At 46.3% G+C, this 23,768-nt stretch overlaps 1 protein-coding gene across 2 annotated transcripts in view; it reads left to right on the forward strand.

Annotated features, from left to right (window-relative positions):
- Positions 1–23,472, forward strand: part of KLHDC4 (kelch domain containing 4) — a 66,994-nt gene extending 43,522 nt beyond the window's left edge. Inside the window, exons 6-12 of one of the 2 annotated variants that reach the window (XM_066349330.1) lie at positions 3,780–3,872; positions 7,871–8,030; positions 19,228–19,303; positions 20,993–21,201; positions 21,842–22,241; positions 22,831–22,935; positions 23,209–23,472. In XM_066349330.1, the coding sequence (XP_066205427.1) occupies positions 3,780–3,872; positions 7,871–8,030; positions 19,228–19,303; positions 20,993–21,201; positions 21,842–22,241; positions 22,831–22,935; positions 23,209–23,381 (1,216 nt within the window). In that variant the 3' untranslated portion in view covers positions 23,382–23,472. The remainder of the gene's footprint in view (positions 1–3,779; positions 3,873–7,870; positions 8,031–19,227; positions 19,304–20,992; positions 21,202–21,841; positions 22,242–22,830; positions 22,936–23,208) is intronic. The other variant, XM_066349331.1, reaches the window with a different exon arrangement.
- The last annotated feature ends 296 nt before the right edge of the window (positions 23,473–23,768 follow it).

The following is a 23,768-nucleotide window of genomic DNA, read 5'->3' on the forward strand; positions in this document are numbered from 1 at the left end:
ATCTTCCTGTTCATGAACAGAAAATGTTCATCCACTTTTCTAGCTCTTTATTGTTTATTCATCAGAATTTTGTAGTTTTTCCCATATAGATTTTATACATGTTTTGTTAGGTTTATACCTAACTATTTTATTTTTAGTGTGTTCATGTAAATGGTATTGCTTTAATTCCAAATTTCACTTGTTCATTGTTGGTGTATAGGAAAACAGTCGATTTTTGTATATTAACCTTGTTGCTTATGATTTTGCTATTATCTTATTAGTTCCAGTTTTCTTTGTCAGTTCTTTTGGGTTTTCTATATACATGATCATGTAATTTGCAAACAAAGGCAGTTTTATATCTTTCTTCTCAATATGTATACATTTTATATCCCTTTCTTGCCTTATTGCATTAGCAAGGACTTCTAATATGATGTTGAAAAAAAGTGGTAAAGGAGTCATCCTTTCCTTGTGCCTAATCTTAGTGGGAGAGCTTTGAGGGGTTTCTTTGTTTTTTTTTTTAACAGAGACAGAGAGAGAGTCAGAGAGAGGGATAGATAGGGACAGACAGACAGGAACGGAGAGAGCTGAGAAGCATCAATCATTAATTTTTCATTGCGACACCTTAGTTCATTGATTGCTTTCTCATATGTGCCTTGACCGTGCGCCTTCAGCAGACCAAGTAACCCCTTGCTTGAGCCAGTGACCTTGAGTCCAAGCTGGAGACCTTGGGGTCTTGAACCTGGGTCCTCAGCATCCCAGTCCGACGCTCTATTCACTGCACCACCGTCTGGTCAGGCAAGCTTTGAGTTTTTAATTATGAAGTGTGGTATTAGCTATGGATTTTTTTGTAGGTCTTTGTCAAGTACAGAGTGTGCTCTTCCTAGCTTACTGAGCATTTTTTTTTTTTAATTACGAGTAGGTATTTTGTCAAATGACTTTTTCTGCATCAATTGATTAGGTCAGTGGTCAGCAAACTCATTAGTCAACAGAGCCAAATATCAACAGTACAACGATTGAAATTTCTTTTGAGAGCCAAATATTTTAAACTTAAACTATATAGGTAGGTACATTGTTATTAACTTAATTAGGGTACTCCTAAGCTGGCCTTTGCTAAAAACGTCTCATGCTATTAAGTCACATGTGGCTCGCAAGCCGCAGTTTGCCGACCACTGGATTAGGTCATGTGATTTTTCTTTTTTAGTCTGTTGATGTGATTGATTACATTAATTGATTTTCACATGTTGAACCAGACTGGCATACTCAGTTTAAATCCTGTTTAGTCATACGTAAATACTTTTTGAAGTCTATTCGTGAGGATTCTGTTGAGGATTTTTGCATCTGTGTTTATAAGAGATATTGGTCTGTAGTCTTCTTTGATGTCTTTGTCTGGTTTTAATATTAATTAATGCTAGATGGCAGAAACTATCCTCTTGAACAGATTATAGAGATCTGTTATAATTTCTTCCTTAAATATTTGATAGAATTCACCATCAAACTCATCTGGTACTTTCTGTTTTTGAAGGTTAATTATTCATTCAATTTCTTTAATAGATATAGACCTATTAAGGTTGTCTATTTATTCTTGAGTGGATTTTGGCAAATTGTCTTTTAAGGGAGAGAAATGAGAAGCATCAACTGGTAGTTGCATCACATTAGTTGTTCATTGATTGCTTTTCATACATGCCTTGACCAGGGGCTTCAGCTGAGCCAGTGATCCCTTGCTCAAGCCAGTAACCTTGGGCTCAAGCCAGTGACCTTGGGCTCCAGCCAGCAACCTTGGGATCTTGTCTATGATTCCATATTTAAGCTGGTGAGCCTGCGCTCAACCTGGTGAGCCCGTGCTCAAGCTGGCGATCTTAGGGTTTTGAACCTGGGTCCTGAGCATCCCAGGCCAATGCTCTATCCACTGCTCCACCACCTGGTCAGGCACAATCTTCTTTTTTTTTTTTAATTTTTTACCTTTTTCAGTGCTCTTTCTTTCTTTATGTAGATCCAAGTTTCTGACCTATATTATTTTTCTTTTATTTGAAGAACTTTATTTTAACATTTCTTGTAAAGCATGTCTGCAGTCATGCATTGCTTAATGATGGGGCTGTATTCTGAGAAATGTATTGTTAGGTAATTTTGTTATCATGCAAACATCATCGAGTAAACTTAAATAAGCTTAGATGGTATGTAACCTACTACCCCAACCTCTGTGGTATAGCCCAGTGGTTGGCAAACTCATTAGTCAACGGAGCCAAATATCAACAGTACAGTGATTGATATTTCTATTGAGAGCCAAATTTTCTAAACTTAAACTATATAGGTAGGTATATTCCTTATCGAGGTAGCGCCCACATGTAGTATTTTGTGGAAGAGCCACACTCAAGGGGCCAAAGAGCCGCATGTGGCTTGCAAGCCACAGTTTTCTGACCAGGGGTACAGCCTGTTATTCCTAGGGTACAAACCTGTATGTACCTCACGTTACTCTAATAAATACCATAGACAATTGTAATACAATGTTCAGAATTTGTGCATCTAAATATACCTAAACATTGAAAAGGTACAGTAAAAATACAGAATAAGTGATAAATAATGGTACCTCTGTATAAGCACTTCCCACGAATGGAACTTGCAGGACCGAAAGTTGCTCTGAGTGAGTCAGAGAGTGGTGAGTGATTGAGAAGGCCTAGGACTTTAGACTTTATAAGCACTATACACTTTGGCTACACTAAATATATATAAAAAAATTTTTCCAAAATAAATCAACCTTGGTTTTTATAACCTTTTTTACTTTAGAAACTTAAATTTTTTTTTCTGCACATCGACCCTTTTGTAGTAATGTGACTTAAAACACAAAAACACTATATAGATGTACAAATAGATTTTCTTCATATTCTTATTCTTTAAGCTTTTATCCATTTAAATTTTAAAATTTTTTATTATACTTTTTATTATTTTGTATTATACTTTGTTGTTAAAACTAAGTCACAGTGTCAGGATGATCAATATCAGTATCTTAGTATCTTTCACCTCCGCATCTGATCCCACAAGAAGGTCTTCAGGGGCAATAACATGCATGGGGCTGTTGCTGCTATGGTAGTAGTGCCTTCTTCTCGAACACCTCCTGAAGGACTTGCCCGACGTTCTTCTTGAGGAGGTGTCATTCTTTAAAATAAATATGTCCATGGAGGTGGCTAAGTTTGTTTCTTATTTTTGTTATAGACTTACTTGTAGGCCCTGGCCCGTTGGCTCAGTGGTAGAGCATTGGCCCAGCATGTGGATGTCCTGGGTTCGATTCCCAGTCGGAGCACAGCGGAGAAGCAACCGTCTGCTTCTCCACCCATTCCCCTCTCTCCTCCTCTCTTTTTCTCTCTTCCTTTCTCTCCTCCTTTCTCTCCTTCTCCCCCTCCTGCAACCATGGCTCAACTGGAGCAAGTTGGCTCCAGCACTGAGGATGGCTCCTTGGCCTCTGCCTCAGGTGCTAAGAAAAGCTCGATTGGATCAACGGAACAATGGCCCCAGATGGGCAGAGTATCGCTCCCTAGTGAGCTTTCCAGGTGGATCCCAGTCAGGGCATATACAGGAGTCTGTCTCTGCTGCCCTGCCTCTGACTGAATTAGGGAAAAAATAAAGATTTACTTGTAAGCAGATAAGGCACCTCACTATTAAGGAAAACCTTTCAGTGTTGAGGTCCATGTTTCCAGCATTTTTAAGGAGCTTGTTGTGGTGTGCAAAACTTTCTGGTCAAATAAGTGATACTCAGTAAGTGCTTACAAAATAGAAATTGGTCTAAAAAGTGGTCTTTCCTTTTTTAGATCACCAGGGGGTCCTTCAGGTCGAAGTGGACATCGGATGGTAGCCTTGAAGAGACAGTTAATCCTTTTTGGTGGTTTCCATGAGAGTACAAGGTTAGTGCCAATAGCAGGAAGATTTTTCTTTCCTGGAGTAGTAAGGAGTGGACTTTTTATGGGACAAACCATTCTGAATACACATGGAAAATGCTGCCCATCTCCTGAAACTAGGCCTAGCTTCATGGATATGAAGCTCTAATAGCCAACCAGGGCCCCACAGTCCTCAGGGCCTGAGTTTGCTTTAATGCTCTGCTGTTTACTGTCTTTAAATTCTTAGTAATTATTGAATTAGGCCACACATTTTTATTTTGCACCAAGCCGTGCAGATGTTGTAGTCAGTCTTATCTAACACGGGATTCTCAAACTTGAGCCTGCTATAGAATCACCTGGGGGCTTGTTAAAACTGGTTGCTGAGCCCCACCTCAGGTTTCTGACTCAGTAGGCCAGGGGCCTGGGAGTCTGCATTTCTCTAAACTCACAGGTAGGTGGTGCTGATGCTGCTAGCCAGGGGACCCCTTCTTCGTGCCAGGGAATGCACGATAGCTGGTGTCCTGCAGTGGTGTTTGCAGAGAGGCCTCCACTTCCTCCTGTGTCATGGTTACCTTGGTATAAGCACAGTAGATTCCCAGGTCAGCCTAGCAGGATCCCTGATTGTTTTAGGCCTGTCATCTGTTCAGATACCCTCTTAAATATCCTTAATCTAAAAAAACAAGATACACAGTGACTAGGTGAGTATTATTCCTTTTGCCATCATGGTACAATAACATTTGGGGTAAAATGTCTAGACTGTTGTAAAGCCTGGTGAAGGCCGTGCTTGCAGTGCTTCGCCTCTGGCCATGACCGTGTCAAAGAAGGTAGATGGATGTCTGTTTCTGTGTGCCTCATTTTCTGCTCTTCTCTCTTCTTTAAAAAATAGCATAGTTATCAATTTGTTAATTGAGGTGGCCCCACTCACATATTTGTCACACTACAGATCCATTTGTACAAATTTTGGTTGATAATTACTGGTTTATGAAAATAAATCCTCCCCACATATATGTGAAGAAGGAGGCATTGAGTGAGTGAGAGTTATAATTTTTTCCCCATTCCCCCATCTTAGGTTGAAGACTGTAGTGTAGATTTGGATCCATTAAACTTCCATCTTCTGGCTCTGGCTGGTTGGCTCAGCAGTAGATCATCACCCTGGAGTGTAGAAGTCCGGGTTTGATTCCCGGCCAGGGCACACAAGAGAAGCGCCCATCTGCTTCTCCACCCCTCCCCCTCTTGTTTATCTCTCTCTTTCCCTCCCACAGCCAAGGCTCCATTGGAGCAAAGTTGGCCCAGGCCTGAGGATGGCTCCATGGCCTCTGCCTCAGGCACTAGAATGGCTCCGGTTGCAATGGAGCAACACCCCAGATGGGCAGAGCATTGCCTCTGGTTGGAATGCTGGGTGGTTCCCAGTTGGGCACATGTGGGAGTCTGTCTCTGCCTCCCTGCTTCTAACTTCAGAAAAATACAAAACAAAACAAAACATTTCCATCTTCTTCATGAATAAAGAATATTTTTATTAATTGAGAAACAGGGTTGTAAATTCTTAAATACTGTACTCTTGGAGGGGATTTTTTAAGTATAATTCAAATTAAACAGGGAGTTATTTTGTATCCTTAAAGGGTGTAACTTGGTGTAATAAAGCTTTAGTTTTATGTCTTATTATACAGTTTACCAAGTGGTTTTTACACATTCTCACTTTTTTTTTTTTTAATTTTTTTTTGGTGACAGAGACAGAGGGACAGATAGGGACAGACAGACGGAAGGGAGAGAGATGAAAAGCATCAAATCTTAGTTGTTCATTGATTGCTTTCTCATGTGCTTTGACCTGGGGCTACAGCAGAGCTAGTGACCCCTTGCTCAAGCCAGCAACCCTGGGCTCAAGCTGGTGAGCCTGCACTCAAGCCTATGACCTTGGGGTTTCGAACCTGGTTTCTCTGCGTCCCAGTCCAATGCTCTATCCACTGTACCACCGCCTGGTCAGGCTATACGCATTCTCTTAAAACTATTGGTTGCACAGCTTATCTCCAAGTTGAGGAAACCAAGTAGTAGAACTTGTCCTCAACAAAAGATTGTTGATTTTCAGTTCATCCATGTTCATTTTTTTTTTTTTTACAGAGACAAGAGAGAGTCAGAGAGAGGGACAGATAGGAACAGACAGGAACAGAGATGAGAAACATCAATCATCAGTTTTTTGTTGCAACACCTTAATTGTTCATTGACTGCTTTCTCATATGTGCCTTGACCGTGGGCCTTCAGCATACCGAGTAACCCCTTGCTCGAGCCGGTGACGTTGGGTCCAAACTGATGAGCCTTGCTCAAACCAGATGAGCCCACGCTCAAGCTGGCGACCTTGGGGTCTCGAACCTGGGTCCTCTGCGTCCCAGTCCGATGCTCTATCCACTACGCCACTACCTGGTCAAGCTCATCCATGTTCTGTCCTCACCCTGGCTCACCCAGTGCTACCCTCCTGCTGAAGAGGTATTTGGTTAGTTGTTGACATTTTGGGCAAGAGAGCCTGGACTATTTTTTTTTAAATTGATACCCAAGAAACTGTTGTTTATATTCTTGGAACTTTTTTTTTTTAATCAAGTAGTTATCACATATAGATATGGGGACTCAAAATATTGTCCCCACATTAATTCAGTGGGACAGGGAGTGAGATCACCATAGCCCCTCCTCCTGGCACCCTATGTTATAAAGTGAATCACATTTTACATTGGTTGTAACTTGCAACCATTTCAAAATTACAGCTTTTTTGAAAGTTATTTTCACCTGTTAACCTTGTTTAAAATTATTGTTTATGAAGTATTTCAAACATACAGGAAGAAATGAAGAGACTAGAACAAATACTGTGTAGTTGTCACCATCTATATTAAACAAATGAGTTTGGCTTTTAATAAGTAAGAGTTGATAGTTATTGTAGGTGCAGAATAGGATTTTTTATGCTGGAAACTGAGGAAACAGTAGGATGTGGTGAAGTCTTTTAAAAACTGCAAGCCTCTTGCTCCTCAGTTTATGTGTACACTCGCAGGAAGGTGCGTTTGGTTATGGCGCTAGTCAGAAAGTCCGTGTTTCTTTGTCATCCAGCAGACAATGTCTGTTCCAAATGCCATACTGTGTACAGCGTTTGAGGGTATAGGCCAGCAGGCCAGCCTTGTGCAGTGATCCTGCTGTGGAACCTCAGTCTTGGATTATTAGAATGCAGTGTAAAAGGACAGAAATTTGGTCAGACTAAGGTGGAATTTTTCACTTCCTCCGTGTGTGATTGTTTTTTATTTTTAAGACTGATTCTTCTAGGCCTTCCATTTCAGAGAGTTGGAGAGCGTCTGTTATTCTTTTGGTGTAAGTTTGACCTGAGGCCTGTGACCATCTACAAAATTCCCACATCAGGATACAGCAGTCTCTCTGTGACTTGGGCAGAGCTGCCACTTTCCCCACACCTGGGGCTCCCCTTTCAATGCCCCTTCTGCATATTGAGTCTTTTGTCACTTCAGTCCCAGGAGCATTAAGCAGGGCGAGACCACAGTGCCTCCTGGAGTACCTCACTGTATCTTCATGGTCACTGCCTGTGCTTGTGGAATCAAAGTGTTTGCCTCTGGCACCTCTCAGTTTCAGGCTTTCCCCGTCCCATCTCTCCGCCCACTCCAGGCTATCTTCACAGCCCTTGCCAAGCAGTAAATATCTCTGTCCTGAGTATTCATTTAGGTCTATAATTCATTGTAAAATTACAAACATAGTAACCTAATGTAATTATTTGCAGGACTGATTTTATAGACTCAGTAAAGAAATACAATATAACTTTCAGATTGAAAGGCTTTCAGATCCAGGCAAATTACTAAGCTTTTATGGTCTAGCGTTATTTCTGTTTTCAAATGCATGCTCATACATGCTTCCAACTTTGTCATGAATTTAAATTTCAGTTAAACTTGTTTCAGTACAAATGGTAGAAAAGTTACCTTTAATTTAAATTAGGCTTGATTTTTAACGTCACTGTCTTTTTGTTTGTGTGACTTTATTATAACCAGAGATTACATCTATTACAATGATGTGTATGCCTTTAACCTGGATACATTCACATGGAGCAGGCTGTCCCCATCAGGGGCTGGGCCCACACCCAGATCGGGCTGCCAGATGTCTGTCACTCCCCAGGGCGGCATCATCATCTATGGGGGTTACTCAAAACAGGTAAGATGTGGTGTTGGGAAAATACATTAACTTCTGTCTGTGGCCTTTTCAATTTCACCAATAATGAGAACTTAGTGCGTATTAGTTTCATATAAACAATTCTTTGCGTTGAATTAGAAATGGGCAGAGATGGTATTAATCTGATCCAGCCATAATACATTCTAATCTGTATGCCCCACAACACTGCAGTGTGAAGAATACTGTGTGTGGGGATCTACACTGCCTGGTGTTGTATTGTACCACAACTCGTTTCTCCTTTCTACTGCTAACGGGCCTTTCCGTTTTCATCTGCAAGCAGTGCTGTCTTGCTGATGGGGGCGTTCTTGTCACATCTCTTGGTGCACGTGCACTGGAAAGTCTCCTGGCTATGGCGTGTGTCCTGCACACAGTGTGCTACTCACCCGTCACAAGCCACCAGCAGTCCTCTCCATTGCTCATCAGCACTTCACCACTGTAAACAGGCATGTGTCTGAGAGGGATGAGTTGGTACCTCATTGTAGGCTTTTTCTTATTCAGTTTATTTTGAAAAACTTTCCAACATTCACTGACTAGATAGAGTTAGTGACTAATATATCTCTCCACCTAGCTTCTGCCATTGATACTTATTTTTATCACGTATTTGTTCACATACTGCTATCCACCTATTGGTTTTTATATATTTCAAAGAAAAGTACAGAGACATCTGTGCATTTACCCCTAGAGTACTACTAGTACTAAAGGTGTATTATTGAATCGAGTTCAATGTGTAATTTTTAATGGGAAAATACAGTGAAGTGCACACATTTTGAGTGTGTACTTGCTGGTTAGGACAAATGCATGCACCCGTCCGTGTGCCAGGTTCTGCTGTGCCCTTCCTAGCCACCACTCTCCTTCCCCACCCCGCAGAGGCGAGGACTGTTCTGATTTTTTCCTACAGTCCATTCAATTTGTTTGTTCTGGAACTTCAGATAGATACAGTCATATCTGTTCTTTAGAGGAAACCTCCTTTCCCTTGGCATATTCTGAGATTTGGCCATGTTGTGCATTTCAGTTAACTGCATGCTGAGCAGTATTTGTTATATAACACACCACAGTTTGTATCTTTTTTTTTTTTTTTTTTTTTAACAGCTAGGGACAGACAGAAAGGAAGAGAGATGAGAAGCATCAACCAATTCCTCCTTGTGGCACCTTAGTTGTTCAATGATTACTTTCTCGTATTTGCCTTGACTGGAGGGCTACAGCAGAGCGAATGACCCCTTGCTCAAGCCAGCGATCTAGGGCTTCAAGCCAGCAACCTTTGGGCTCAAGCCAGTGAACCTGGGGTCATGTCTATGATCTCATGCTCAAGCTGGTGAGTCCACGCTCAAAACCAATGAGCCCGTATCATACTCAAGCCGGCGACCTCGGGGTTTTGAACCTGGGTCCTCCACGTCCCAGTCCGACTCTCTATCCATTGTGCCACCACCTGATCAGACTGTCCATTTTTTATTGGTGGATACCTGGTCTGCTTTTAGGTTTTTACTATTAAGAATAAAGTCCTGTGAGCATTCTTGTTCAAGTCATTCTGAGGCTGTACATTTTGCTATCTCTTGGGTAGATTTTTAGGAGTGAACCTGCTGGGCTTGGAAGAGTGTAACTTAATAAATGTAGGCTTCTCCCCAAAGTATATACCAAAACCGCCAAGAGCTGTGGCTGCCACATCCGTGCCAGTACTTGATGGTGTCATACTTTTTACTTTTATCTTTTCTGGCGGATGTGTGCCATCCCACATGTTTTTTTTTCTTCTTTTTTTTTTTTTTTTTTTTGGTGATAGAGACAGAGAGAGGGACAAAGGGATAGACAGGAAGGGAGAGAGATGAGAAGCATCAATTCTTCATTGCATCTCTCCTTTGTCTCCTTAGTTGTCCATTGATTGCTTTTTCATATGTGCCTTGACCGGGGGCTGCAGCAGACTGAGTGACCCCTTGCTCAAGCCAGCGGTCTTGGGCTCAAGCCGGTGAGCCCATGCTCAAGCCAGATGAACCTGCAGTCAAGCCGGTGACCTTGGGGTTTCGAACCTGGCTCTTCTGCATTCCAGTTTGATGCTCTATCCACTGCGCCACCGACCCGATCAGGCCATCCCACGTGGTTTTAATTCTCACTTCCCCAGGATGAAGTGGGCCCTCCGACTTGGTGGCAGAGCAGGCCTCCTATGGGATTGCTGGGATAACTGAGGCAGGGAAGTGTCCTGTGTCCACCTTATTCCATACCTCCGCCCACCACAGAAAGCAGTCAGCCTTGTTCTGGGAAGAGAAAATGGACATGTTTCCCACAGTTGCAGCTTGCCCAGCCTCAGCTAGATGCACAGTCAGGAGGGTCCTGAGAAACAGGCTGGTGTGGCCAAAAGCTGCACTGAGCATGCAGGCCCAGTACTAGATCACAGCAGATGCTTCATAGAGTAAACCAGGATGATAAACTAGTGAAACTGTGTCAAAACTGATGCCACTGTAATCAAAATAGTGCCTAATTCTTGGTGCCTACTTTTCTCCAGCCTGCCACATGAACTAGCTGAATGGGTAATCTGAGTCCACTTCCTCCAGGCCTGTGGCATTTGTCTTGCAGTGAAAAGCTTGTCTGTTTGGATTCATGGGGGATTTGTCAGAATTAGTAAATGATTTAAGTTGTGAATGCTATGGAATATTAAAAAGTTGTATAGTCTTAACTAGGTGGTAGGCTGCATGGAATAACAGTCTGCTCAAGTCCTGGCTGTAACACCCCTCACAGGGAGCCTCCTTGATGCAAGCTCCTCCCCACCTGGCAAAGGGGGGGTCGTTGGGTGACCTGCATGGTTAGCCAGTGACATGCCTAGCACATTGTCCAGTGGACATGCCTTGGAACTGTTGGAGCAACCTGTACAAGTCAGGTCTTAAATCATGGGGCATTGGAAAGAATAGCCTCTTATCAGTTTCTGTGTTTCACAAATGGTCCAGCTGGGGACCTCAGCCATCACCGTGCCTGGTTTAGAAAAATTACTGCCGGCCCTGGCCAGTGGCTCAGGGGATAGCACATTGGCCCAGCATATGGATGTCCTGGGTTTGATTTTCAGTCAGGACACACAGGAGAAGCGACCATTTGCTTCTCTTCCTCTCCCTCTTCCCCTTCTCCCTTTCCATCTTCCTCTTCCCTTTCCTCTTCTTCTTCCCCTTCCTCTGCCTCTTCCTCTCTCTCTTCTTCTTTCCCTCTTCCCCTCCTGCAGCCAGTGGATTGATTGGTTTGAGCATGGTCCTGGGCACTGAGGATAGCTCCTTTGGAGTGCATCAGCCTCAGGCACTAAAAATAGCTCAGGCCAAAGATGGGGTTGCTGGGTAGATCCTGGTTGTGTTGCATGTGGGAATCTGCCTCACATTTCCCCTCTCACCTAAAATGAAGGAAAGGAGGGAGGGAGGAAGGGAGGAGGGAAAATAGGGAGGGAGGGAGGGAGGGAGGGAGGAAGGGAGAGAGGAAGGAAAAAGGGAGGGAGGAAGGGAGGAAAAGGAGGGAAAGAAGGAATGAAGGACAGAAAAAAGAAAGGAAAGGAGGGAAGAAAGGAAGAAAGAAGGAAAGACAGGAAGAAGGAAGGAAAGGAAGAAAGAAGGAAAGGTAAAGAAAGGAAGAGCCTAACCAGGCAGTAGCACAGTGAATGGAGTGTTGGACTGGGATGCAGAAGACCCAGGTTCGAGACCCTGAGGTCGCCAGGTTGAGCGCAGGCTCATCTGGTTTGAGCAAAAGCTCATCAGCTTGGACCCAAGGTTGCCGGCCCGAGCAAGGGGTTACTTGGTCTGCTGAAGGCCTACAGTCAAGGCACATACGAGAAAGCAATCAATGAACAATTAAGGGGTTGCAACGAAAAACTAATGATTGATGCTTCTCATCTCTCTTCATTCCTGTTTGTCTGTCCCTATCTATCCCTCTCTCTGTCACTTTAAAAAAAGGGGGGGGGGGAGAAAAGGAAAGGAAAAAGAAAAATTACTGCCATTGTAAATCCAGGGAAACCAGGACAAAGTTCTGGTAACTTTATAAATCTAACCTCTCATTGGCCACGATGCTGAGGGAGGCTATAAGTCAGTTGGTAATGTTGACAGGTTAGAGAAAGGAAGTCAGCTTGCCATCTGCACTGCTCCAGACTTCTGAGCCAAGAGTTCATGGCATTTTGAAGTACAGTGGTCCCCCTTATGTGTGGAGAATACATTTTAAGATTCCCAGTGGATGCCTGAAACTGTGGAGAGTACCAAACCAAATAGTATATACCAAAAAATAGTGTATATACTATTTTTTTCTATATACGTTTACCTGGGATAGAGTTAAATTTATAAATGAAGCACAATAAAAGATTAATAATAATTAATAATAAAATAGAACATTATGGCAATAGACTGTAATAAAAGTTTCCTAAGTAATCTCTTTTTCTCTTGCCAGTAATTTTTTTTTTTTTTCTTCATTTTTCTGAAGCTGGAAACAGGGAGAGACAGTCAGACAGACTCCCGCATGCGCCCGACCGGGATCCACCCGGCACGCCCACCAGGGGCGACGCTCGGCCCACCAGGGGGCGATGCTCTGCCCATCCTGGGCGTCGCCATGTTGCGACCAGAGCCACTCCAGCGCCTGAGGCAGAGGCCACAGAGCCATCCCCAGCGCCCGGGCCATCTTTGCTCCAATGGAGCCTTGGCTGCGGGAGGGGAAGAGAGAGACAGAGAGGAAAGCGCGGCGGAGGGGTGGAGAAGCAAATGGGTGCTTCTCCTGTGTGCCCTGGCCGGGAATCAAACCCGGGTCCTCCGCACGCTAGGCCGACGCTCTACCGCTGAGCCAACCGGCCAGGGCTTCTTGCCAGTAATTTTTATATTACTCATTCCAAACCTACTATCCTGAATGTGTAACCATTTATTAACCTTGCAGTAAATAGCTTGGTGTCGCTCATTTCAGGGGATTTCTTTTGTATTTTTCTGAAGCTGGAAACGGGGAGGCAGTCAGACAGACTCCCGCATGCGCCCAACCAGGATCCACCTGGCACGCCCACCAGGGGGCGATGCTCTGCCCATCTGGGGCGTTGCTCTGTCGCGACCAGAGCCACTCTAGCGCTTGGGGCAGAGGCCAAGGAGCCATCCCCAGCGCCCGGGCCATCTTTTGCTCCAATGGAGCCTTGGCTGCGGGAGGGGAAGAGAGAGATAGAGAGGAAGGAGAGGGGGAGGGGTGGTGAAGCAGATGGGCGCTTCTCCTGTGTGCCCTGGCCGGGAATCGAATCCGGGACTTCCGCACGCCAGGCCGACGCTCTTACCACCGAGCCAACCGGCCAGGGCCTTCAGGGGATTTCTTGCTGAAGTCTTTCTAAAGGCTCAGTACTCTCTGGTACATGTTGTCTGTCATCAGATGCAGCACATTTTCTGATCATGTCTTCCACCCACAAATGTAATGTCTTCTCCATCTTAGCTAACTTACATGTACTGTGCCTTCTGTACATTGAGGTGTGACAGCAAAAGTAACATGGATTTCTTTTTCCTTCTGTGCAATTTTACTGTTAGATGGTTTGGTCTTACTATAGATCTGATCAACCTCACCGTACAGTTTTCTTTCTTATTAAGTTAAAATTTTCACCTCTTAAAGGAAACATGGCTTCTCTTGGGCATATCCAAATTGCTAGCATCACTTTTTTTTGAGAGAGAGAGAGGAAGGGAGAGAGATGAAAAGCATCAGCTTGTAGTTCTATCACTTTAGTTGTTCATTGATTGTTATATGTGCCTTGACCTGGGGGCTTCAGCTAAGCCAGTGACCATGGATCATGTTGATGATCCCATGCTCAAGCTGGTGACCTTGCAGTCAAGCTGGTGAGCCTCTGCTCAAGCTGGGTGAACCTGTGTTCAGGCCAGTGACCCTGGGGCTTCAAACCTGAGACCTCAGCATCCCAGGTTGATGCTTTATCCATTGTGTCACCACCGGCTATGCCAGCTTTACTACTCTTGCACTTTGAGGTATTGTTAAGTAAAATAAGGGTTACTTGAACACAGGCACTGCGATCCCATGACAGTCGATCAGATAACCAATTTGATTAGTGACTGACTAATGGTCAGAGAGCGTATACAGTGTGGAGACACTGGACAAAGGAATGATTCATGTCTTGGGTGAATGGCATGAGGTTTCACCATGCTATTTTATAATGACTTGCAATTTAAAACTTAGGAATTATTTTGGGTATTTTCCATTTAATATTTTGAGACTGTGGTTGACCACAGCTAACTGAAACTGGAGAAAGTAAAACCGGATAAAGGGGGACTGGAGCTCATCCTCACCTGTCTGGGAGGCTGTTCTGAGCACACATGCAGATTGGGGTGGTTTCTGTCAGTCAGTCAGCTGTAAATTAGAACTGCCTGGCTGACAGGCCTCCTGTTCTTGCTGTCAGTTTTATTGCTATTTCTGAGCTCTCAGGACAGGAGTTTTCTGTGTTCACACAGTTCCTGGTTTGGGTGTGTCGTGAGGCTGGAAAAGCAGGTAACTTGAAGCTGGCTTCTCCCTTTCAGGACTTTTCGTTTTGACTCTTGACCAGGTTGCAGCTACTTTCTGTGGACCCTCCCTGCCCTTGGGGTAAACGTGGGAATGCTGGGAAAGAAGTGAGGGCTCCAGAGCACAGTTGCTGAGTCTGGTTCTCTGCAGTGCAGGGCCTTTGCTCACCTCAGAGCTGTTGCTGCCTTCTCCAGGGACTGGACTACTGAAAGTGGGAGTCTGGGTGGCCTGGGTGCCTGTTGTCATGACGGTCAAAATGAATCCATCTCTGAGTCTAAGACTGAGGGAGCTGGAGCTGCTGATTTGAAGACACGAGGATAGAGCTTGCCTGCCGGCTGCCAGACACAGTCCAGGACGGGTGGGTGAGGGCAGTGTGCGTAACTCAGTGCTTGCCTCAGGTCTCAGACAGACTGAATAATTTTAGACAATTGAGTCCCCGCCCCAACTTAATGTTGTTACATTTGATACACATCTCTCAGATATCTTTGCATTCCATTAACACTGTACTGATAGAAATTTATGTCCTGATCAGTTGATTAGATAGCTCAGTTGGTTAGAGCATTGCCCTGAAGCACAGAGGTTGCTGGTTTGATCCCTGGTCAGGGCACATACAGGAACAGACCAAAGTTCTTGTCTCCCTCTCTGCCTTTTTTTTTTTTTTTATTCATTTTAGAGAGGAGAGGGAGAGACAGATGGAGAGAGAGAGGAGAGATAGAGAGAGAGAAGGGGGGGAGGAGCTGGAAGCATCAACTCCCATATGTGCCTTGACCAGGCAAGCCCAGGGTTTTTTGTTTTTTGTTTTTAAACAAGGAAGGGACAGATAAACAGATATACAGGAAGGGAGAGAAATGAGAAGCATCAACTCTTTATTGTGGAACCTTAGTTGTTCATTGATTGCTTTCTCATATGTGCCTTGACCAAGGGGCTACAGCAGAGTGAGTGACCCCTTGCTCAAGCCGGCTATCTTGGGCTCAAGCCAGTGACCATGGGTCATGTCTCTGACCCTATACTTACGCCAGTGACCCCATGCTCAAGCTGGTAAGCCCACGCTCAAGCTGGTGACCTTTGGGCTCAAGCCAGTGACCATGGGTCATGTCTTTGACCCCACATTCAAGACAGTGACCCTGTGCTCAAGATGGTGAGCCCGTGCTCAAGCTGGCAACCTTGGAGTTTTGAATCTGGGTTCTCAGCATTCCAGGCCTGGGATGAAGTTCTCACTTCAGAAAAATAGAAAAAAAAAGAGAAGCCATTAGTGCTTCCTCTTCCTCTCTCTCTCTTTCTTTCTTTCTTTCTCCCCGCTCTCCCCTCTCCCTTCCCTTACCCTCCCCTCTCCCCCTCTCCCCTCCCCCTCTCTCCCTCTTCTCTCCCCCTCTCCCCCTCTCCCCCTCTTCCCTTCTTCCCCTCCTCTGTCCCCCTCTCTGCCTTTCTCCCCTTTCTTCCCCCCCTCCCATTTCTCTCCCCTCTCTTTTCTATCCACTGCGCCACTGCCTGGTCAAGCTCTCTTTTTCATTTCTCTCTAAAACATTTTATGAATAGAGAAATACATTCTGCTCTGTAGAATGAGTTCCCTGGTCACTGCTGTGTGGCATTGTCCGTCTCCTGATCTGCTTAAAGGAGAGCCTCATCCGCAGAGAAAAGCTGCACCCTTTCCAGAGTTTCAATTCCCAAGATGGAAGTTTGGCATCTCCAAAAATCCATGCAAATTCTGTTTTCTAGTATAATTCAATCCAGTAGAAAGACTAACTGGGTGAATTTAAAGCCCGTATGATATGCATTAATAGAAAGAATCTGTCACACAGGTGATCTGCAGTAAGAGACTAGTACAGGGCAGCTTTTTATTCCCTTTGAGGACAAGGTGGTTAGATTTTGAGGGAAGTCACAACATTTCAAGAAAAGAAAAAACTACTATAAAGGAGTTAGCTGCTGGGGTGTGCAGACCTGTTGGCTAGTCAGTTCCAGGTGGAAGGCTGTATTATTCTTGTCCTCCTGCCAGAGTTCTTTCTGGCTTGTCACTCTGCAGAAACTGTAGACTTGGTGAGTTACCTTCCTAGGAAGGGCTCTGGCCGCCGAGGACTTGAAGGGCACATATTTAAATGTTACAGCATAGAAGATTCCCTGCCCCGCCCCCTCTTGCTTCTGAGAGGAATTTATTGCTGTCAGCAAAACAGCACAGTTCGTGCCAGCAGGTGCAGTGATGGCAAGGAGGCCAAAGAGAATGTGGCTGAAGCATAGCTGTTATCTGAGTTTCTAACGACAGAAATGTCACTAAACTCCTTCACTGTCCCCCTATGGGAGAGGCCTCTGGATGTGACTTTAGTGCCTAGAAATGCTGGGTCTTTTGGTCTGGAAGGGTAGACAGGGAGTGGTAGTCATATCCTCTGTGTTAACCTGCTAGAAAAAGGAATATATCTAGTCTTAATAACTGGAGCCTGCAGAAATTGCATCACTTGAATTGTGCAGATGTTTCCAGAAGGAAAATGAGGCTTGCACCAGTTTTTATTTCCTGAAATTCCAGCTGTTCCCTATGCATGACCCATGTTGACCTCCTTGGTTTTAGGGTATTCAGGTCACATATCCAATCCATGGACAGTGGATTGTGTGTTTTCCAAAGGAAAATAATGACCCCCCCCCCATAGTAAGCACAGTATATACTCATCAGTTAAAAGAAAAATAATAGGCGTATGCGTTTCCTGGCTGTCAGTTGAGCAAGCTGAGAATCAGCAGCATGCAGCAAGCAGTGAGCGCACCGGTCGATATATATATGCAGTGTAAGTCATGGTGACAGCATGCATCCTTGATATGATGTGAGGAGAAGGGACCTCTGGGATCCAGCACCCAAAAACCCTGTCCGATCATGAGAAAGACATCAGTCAAATCCCAATAGAGTGACATTCTATAAAACGCCTGACCAGCATTCCTCAAAACTGCCATGGTCATCAAAAACAGGTCAAGTCTAAAAACTGTCACTGCCCAGTCTTCTGGATTCATGATGGCTAAATGTAACATAGTGTCCTAGAACACAAAAGGACATTAGGGGAGAACTAAGGAAATCTGAATAAAGAATTACTTCAGTTAAAAGAAATTTGTTGCCTGAGCAGTGGTAGTGCAGGGGATAGAGCATTGACCTGGAATGCTGAGGGCTCTGGTTCGAAACCTCCAAACCTGGGGGCACAGGCCTGGGTGTGCAGTAGTCGGCTCAATTGCAGGCTTATCAGCTTCCCTCCTCCCCCCACCTCAAGGCCTGAAAGAGAAGCCATTAGTGCACAGCTAAAGTGAAGCAACTATGAGTTTCTCTCCTCTCTCTCTCTCTCTCTCTCTTCCTCTTCCTCTTTCTCCCCTCTCTTGTTCTCCCCCCTCTCCCCTCCCCCTCCCCCTCCTCCCCCTCCCCTTCCCCTCCCCTTCCCCCTTCCCCTCCCCCTCCCTTCCCCCTCTCCCCTTCTTCTCCTCCTCTGTCCCCCTCTCTTCCTTTCTCCCCTTTCTTCCCCCCTTTCCCTTTCTCTCCCCTCTCCCTTTTCTCCACCCTTTCTCCCTTATTCTTTCTCTCCCTTCTCTAAAATCAAGAAAATAAAAACTAAAAAAACCTTGTCAATATTGGTTCATTAATTGTGACAGGTGAGCCACACTAGTGTGAGATGTTAACTGAAGGGGACTGGGTCCAGGCTATATGGGAATCCTTGGTACTATCTTCTCAATTTTTTTGACTATAAAACTTCTGAAATTAAATTTTTATTAAGAGTAGGGAATTTGAGGCCCTGGCCCTGGCTCAGTGGTAGAGCGTCGGCCTGGTATGCAGGAGTCCTGGGTTCGATTCCCAGCCAGGGCACACAGGAGAAGCACCCATCTACTTCTCCACCCCTCCCCCTCTCCTTCCTCTCTGTCTCTTTCTTCCCCTCCCGCAGCCAAGGGTCCATTGGAGCAAAGTTGGCCCGGGCGCTCGGGATGGCTCCTTGGCCTCCACCTCAGGTGGTAGAATGGCTCTGGTTGCAACAGAGCGACGCCCCAAATGGGCAGAGCATTGCCCCCTAGTGGACTTGCCAGGTGGATCCTAGTTGGGCACATGGGGGAGTCTCTCTTCTTCCCTGCATCTCACTTCAGAAACATACAAAAAAGGGGGGGGGGATTTGAAGGACAAATACAAAGAAGACTTACTGAGATCCTTCCACCCCGGTTATAATACTTGCCAAGCCAAGTTGTTTTCTGAACACTTTCATTGTTTAGGTAACTGCTGTGGCATCAGGCCTGGAGGACGTCACTGTGGAGAACGAGGTGTCTGGTTTGGCTGGTTAATAACACTGATTTAGCAGAAGACTCCAGGTTTAGATACCTGGGCTTGTTTTAAAAGCTCAGTAAAGTTTCTCCATGGGTAGTGGCTGGCTTCTGCTGGAGCATTATTTTAATCCATTCAGGGAAGCCCAAACCACATGATTGGAAAGATGATGGGAGCTGAAGGTACACAGGGACGGGGAGTGGAGGGGTAGCTGCATCGTGATATCATTAGTGTTCTCGCGTTATCTCGACTAGAGCCCCCGTCCATGTAAAGCGGGATTGCTGGGAAGGCGCAGAAAGCTCCAGGAAGAAAGGGCACTAGAGTGTTTCTAGCATGATCGTGGTTATTAGAATGGCAATTTTTTAAAATTTAAAATCTATTCTTAGATGTTATAGATGGCACCCTGCTAGATCTCACATGACTCCCCTTTTCCTTTTGCAGAAAGTCAAGAAAGATGTGGACAAAGGCACCCAACATTCAGATATGTTCCTGCTAAAATCTGAAGAAGGAAGAGAAGGTGCATGCACTATGGAAGACGGGCCTGTGGGTGGTCTGTGTGTTACTCTGAAGATGGGGCAGGAAAACGGAAGCCCAGCTGCCCTTGTGGATGTGGGGTTGGTGGTCAGCTCCCTCAGGCTGCCTGGAGTATGGACAAGCCATCCGCATCCCTGAGCAGGCCAAGCCGGACACGCCATAAATAACCCTAAGTGTCTGCCTGTTTGCACAGCAGAAGTGTCCGAGGAGTGTTCACCCTCTTGTGGGGTGGGTGGGTAGGATGGACTGGCTTGAAAAACACTGTCAAACCATGAACTCGCCTTTGTAGAGATCAGGGAACACAGCTTTCTAGTCATTTCTCTTACTTGTTCTTGCTCAAGAGCAAGTGACTGATGTCAGGAGATAGACTTCAGGAATGCTTACTGTGGGTTGACGTCCCCAGCGTTCACTTTTAAAGTTCCTTTACAAAAAGGAAAGTTGTAGTTCATCTGTGTCACGCAGGACTTGTGTTGAGAGAACGGGACTAGACCCAGGGGATCTAGTGTGGTCTGGGTCTGCTTTGTGACCTCTAGGAAGTGATTTCACCTCCCCGAGAGATCTGCCTTCAAATACCTTTCTCTCTCCCCTGCTCTAAGATTCTTTAAGTCAGGACTTCAGAAATGTCTCCAGGTGCTTCTCAGGTCGGTGCCAGCCACATGACTGATGAGGACATCTGCATTTCCAAGTGGCAACTCAGGCTTAGCGCTATGAAGCAACTTGCCTGATTCACCTGTCAGTGGACTTGACCTGGAAAGCTGGACTGTGTCCAGGTAGTGAAACCACAAGCTTGTGTGCTGTCGCCTGCATCCTGGCCATCAGGCCCGACCCCCAGTTAGAAGGACATAGGGCAGCATCATGAGCTGGTGCACGCTTGTATGCATGTGTCATACAAGTACGTCTTACCTGGCTGTCTGCAGGGCACACCGACGTGCATCCTTCTCTGTTTCCTCAAAGCATTAAAATGCTGGTGGTAGTGAATTGATCTCATGGACCACTAGCGGGTACAGCCTGGAATCTCAGCCTGCGCTGTGAACCTTTGGAGGATGTTTAGGCAGGACAGAATATTTGCCATTTGCTGCTTCTGTTAAGTTTTTTATAATGTTTGTTAAAAGGAAAATCTCAGTTCTCTTTTCTAAACATAGTGGAAAATTTTTCCCCCATGTTTTACACTAGGTTAAACTTTGAGGGCGATCAGAAATTAGCCAGAGCTGGAGGGAAGAACATAAAGTGCTGTGGCCTGTAGGCATACAGCCGTGACCGTGCAGCCCATGCAGGGGGGAGGGAGAGAGGATGGAGCGAAGGTGTTCACGGAGTCTAGGGTGCAGCGTGCTTTTGTCGGCACTGGGCGTGCCCACCTCCACACCTCTGTTTCATCCCTGCCTCCATCCACAGCTGGAAAGTGCCCCTAGCGTACAGTGTTTGGGAGGGTTAGTAAAATGCATTCCTCAGAGTAGACTGAATCTTAAGAATTAAACTTGGGGCAGAATGCTGAATTGTATGCGATTTTTCTGCAGAGGAAACAAAATGAACTTTGTGTTCTTTTACCCACAGTCCTGCATGTTTTTATTTTAGTCACGGGGGGGGGGGGGGACTGGGGACTCATGTGCCATTGGCTAGCTCTTGGTACCCCGCCATCCCTTCATCTTACCTCAACTCCTGCTCTCTGTGACAGGCAGATGGGTGTGGACACGGATTAACCCTTCCGGCGCCAAGCCCACTCCCAGGTCTGGCTTCTCTGTGGCCTTGGCCCCAAACCATCAGACGCTGCTCTTCGGGGGTGTCTGTGATGAGGAAGAGGAGGAGAGCCTGCAGGGTGACTTCCTTAGCGACCTGTACTTCTATGATGCCACCAAGAACCGCTGGTTTGCGGGACAGCTGAAGGTAGAGTTGTGCTCCAAAGTGGGTCACCACGGTGTGTCATGCACTATACACACAACCTAACACGGTGCACCTGTCTCTCACCTCTGTAGGTGGCACTTGGTAGAGGCTGTGTGGTCTTGTCACCCAGTTCTGCCTTCCATGCCAGGTGTTGAGACACACAGGCCCCCAGGTCCCTCTGTGCAGATGCCACTGTCTTTACTATCACTGTAAGGGAGCTGAGCTGATCACCTTTGCCCCTGCTGCGGCACCAGCCCCAGGGAAGTGCACAGTGGGCTCCATCCCAGTGGTTGGACCCCCCAGGTTTTGGGTGTTCAGATGAGATCAGGTCAGTGGCCTCAGAAATAGGGACCGAGTGAGGGCGGGCGGGCGAGCAGCTGCCCTTTGTGTCAGACAGCTGTGCAGAGGGTGTTGGCGCCTTTGCTGCAAGTCGGGGGGCGTCAGTTCCTGTTCCTGGGCCTGCCACCTTCTTCCATCTTTCTGAGAGATGACAGGGTATGGTCTTCAAGGTGCGGCCCCACAGGGGGGCTGGGGCACAGTTCACCGTGTGGGTGTGCTCCCCATGCACCGGGGAACTCCTAGGCTGTCCCTGCTCACTGTGTTGTCTGCCGCTAAAAGGAGCTGCCCTGCTTTTTGTCAACAGGGGCCCAAGTCGGAGAAGAGGAAGCGCAGGCGGGGCACGAGAGCAGAACATGGGGGCGCTGACAAGCAGGAGTGTGGGGAGGCCAGTGTAGTGCCCCTGGAGGTGGTCAGAGAGGTGGTCGCAGAGGATGGGACTGTGGTCACCATTAAGCAGGTGCTCGCTGCCCCGGGCCCGTCAAAACAGCCACAGTTGGATGAGGATGACAGCCTTGAGGAAGCAGGTGGCCCCTTGGTAGAGCCCTGTCCCCGCTCCAATGCCATGCTGGCCGTGAAGCACAGCCACCTCTACCTCTACGGTGGCATGTTTGAGGCCGGTGATCGCCAGGTCACCCTCAGCGACTTCTACTGCCTTGACCTGCACAAGATGGACGAGTGGACAGTCCTGGTGGAGGCAGATCCAGGTGAGTGGCAGGAGCGGGTAAACATTTCCTCAGGTTAGAATGGGTACACTGAAAGCATCAAATCTGCCCCCAAGTGCCACCCAGTGTCGGCAGCCTGCTATGTGCACATGGGCAGACCGGGCAGCCCCTTTACAGCCTGTGACCTTCTGAACCTCTAGGCCTTGTTTCCTCTGATCCAAGCTGCTATGTTCCTGCATTCTTCACTCTCATGGTGTACCACAGGCTGTCGCTAGTGGTACACTGCTCATTACTTCAATTACTACTTATTTCTTTAATATCTGAGACTGCAAATAAAGTAAAAATTCACATATTTAGGAAAAGGTATAAAGCAGCTGGTGTAAGATTTGTTCCTGTCTTATAGCAAAGGAAGGTTGAAGAATACTCCAAGACAGATTTTCTGGTCTTGCCGATCTCATTCTCAGCATCTCTGCTAAGCCGCAGGAAAAACAGTGTGTGTTGACTAGTTAGGGGCAGGGGCCTTGCTTTCCAGTCAGGTTTCTTTGGTGAGAAGGTGGGGCCCTCGGGAGCGCCCAGTCTCGGCTGCCCTGGCTGTGGTGCACTGACACTGGGTGTTCATTTTGCTCTGAAGAAACTCAGGAGTGGCTGGAGGAGACGGACTCGGAGGAGGACAGCGATGACGGTGCGGAGGGTGGAGAGGAGGACGAGGACGAGGACAGCAGTGAGGAGGTTGGGGGTGAGTATTAAAATTGGACCTTGCTATGTGGGCGAGCCTAAGTTTGTAAAAAACATTTGTATCTGGAGTATGTTTAAGTAGCTAGCTCTTTGAGTGGTGTCATCATGCTTTCTCAGATAAAGTGCAGAATGGCCTCGCAATGTCGTTTCTGTAAATGCAGGTGCTCACATGTCACTCCATCTGGCCACGAGCAGGTGGCCCACACTGCCTGACCCAGGCCTCCTTCCTCGGCTGAACATGTTTCTTCTTATCCCCCCCCTCCCCCCATGAAAGAACCACAGCACCCCTTGGTGATGCCTGGTGAGCCGTTCACAGACTACCTGCCTAGGACAGAGCAGTACTGGGTGAGGCTTGCCCGGGACGAGGCCGGGCCAGAAGCAAAGGAGAAGAGAGTGCTGAAGGTAGCCCACACCATGGCGAAAGCTTTCTTTGATGACTCAGTGTGAACTGCCAGGCTGGGTCAGAAGTTAAACCTAGTGAGGTTGTCTTCCCTCAGCATCACTGGTGTGATTTAAAATAAACCAGACTGGGAACAAGCCCCTGCAAAGGCTGTCTTCTGTGCGTCCCTGCGTGCTTCAAGGTTCCGGTGGGGCCTGCTGGGGCAGGGCCCGGCTGGGGGGGTGCCCCCACAGCAGACAGCCCTTGGAATATGAAGTGCCCACAGGAAGCATGTTTCTGTTCTGATAAAACTGGAACATTTGTGCTTTGTGAAGGGTTTCCCCTTATACAAAATTAGGAGAGGAACATTCTGATTGACTGCATATCATCAACCTGAAGATTGACTTTTTGACTTTTAAAAATCATTAGGAGTTCCTCCAACTGCCTGAGTTTCA

This window comes from Saccopteryx leptura, chromosome 9 (assembly GCF_036850995.1).
Source record: "Saccopteryx leptura isolate mSacLep1 chromosome 9, mSacLep1_pri_phased_curated, whole genome shotgun sequence".
NCBI classification, from domain to species: domain Eukaryota; kingdom Metazoa; phylum Chordata; class Mammalia; order Chiroptera; family Emballonuridae; genus Saccopteryx; species Saccopteryx leptura.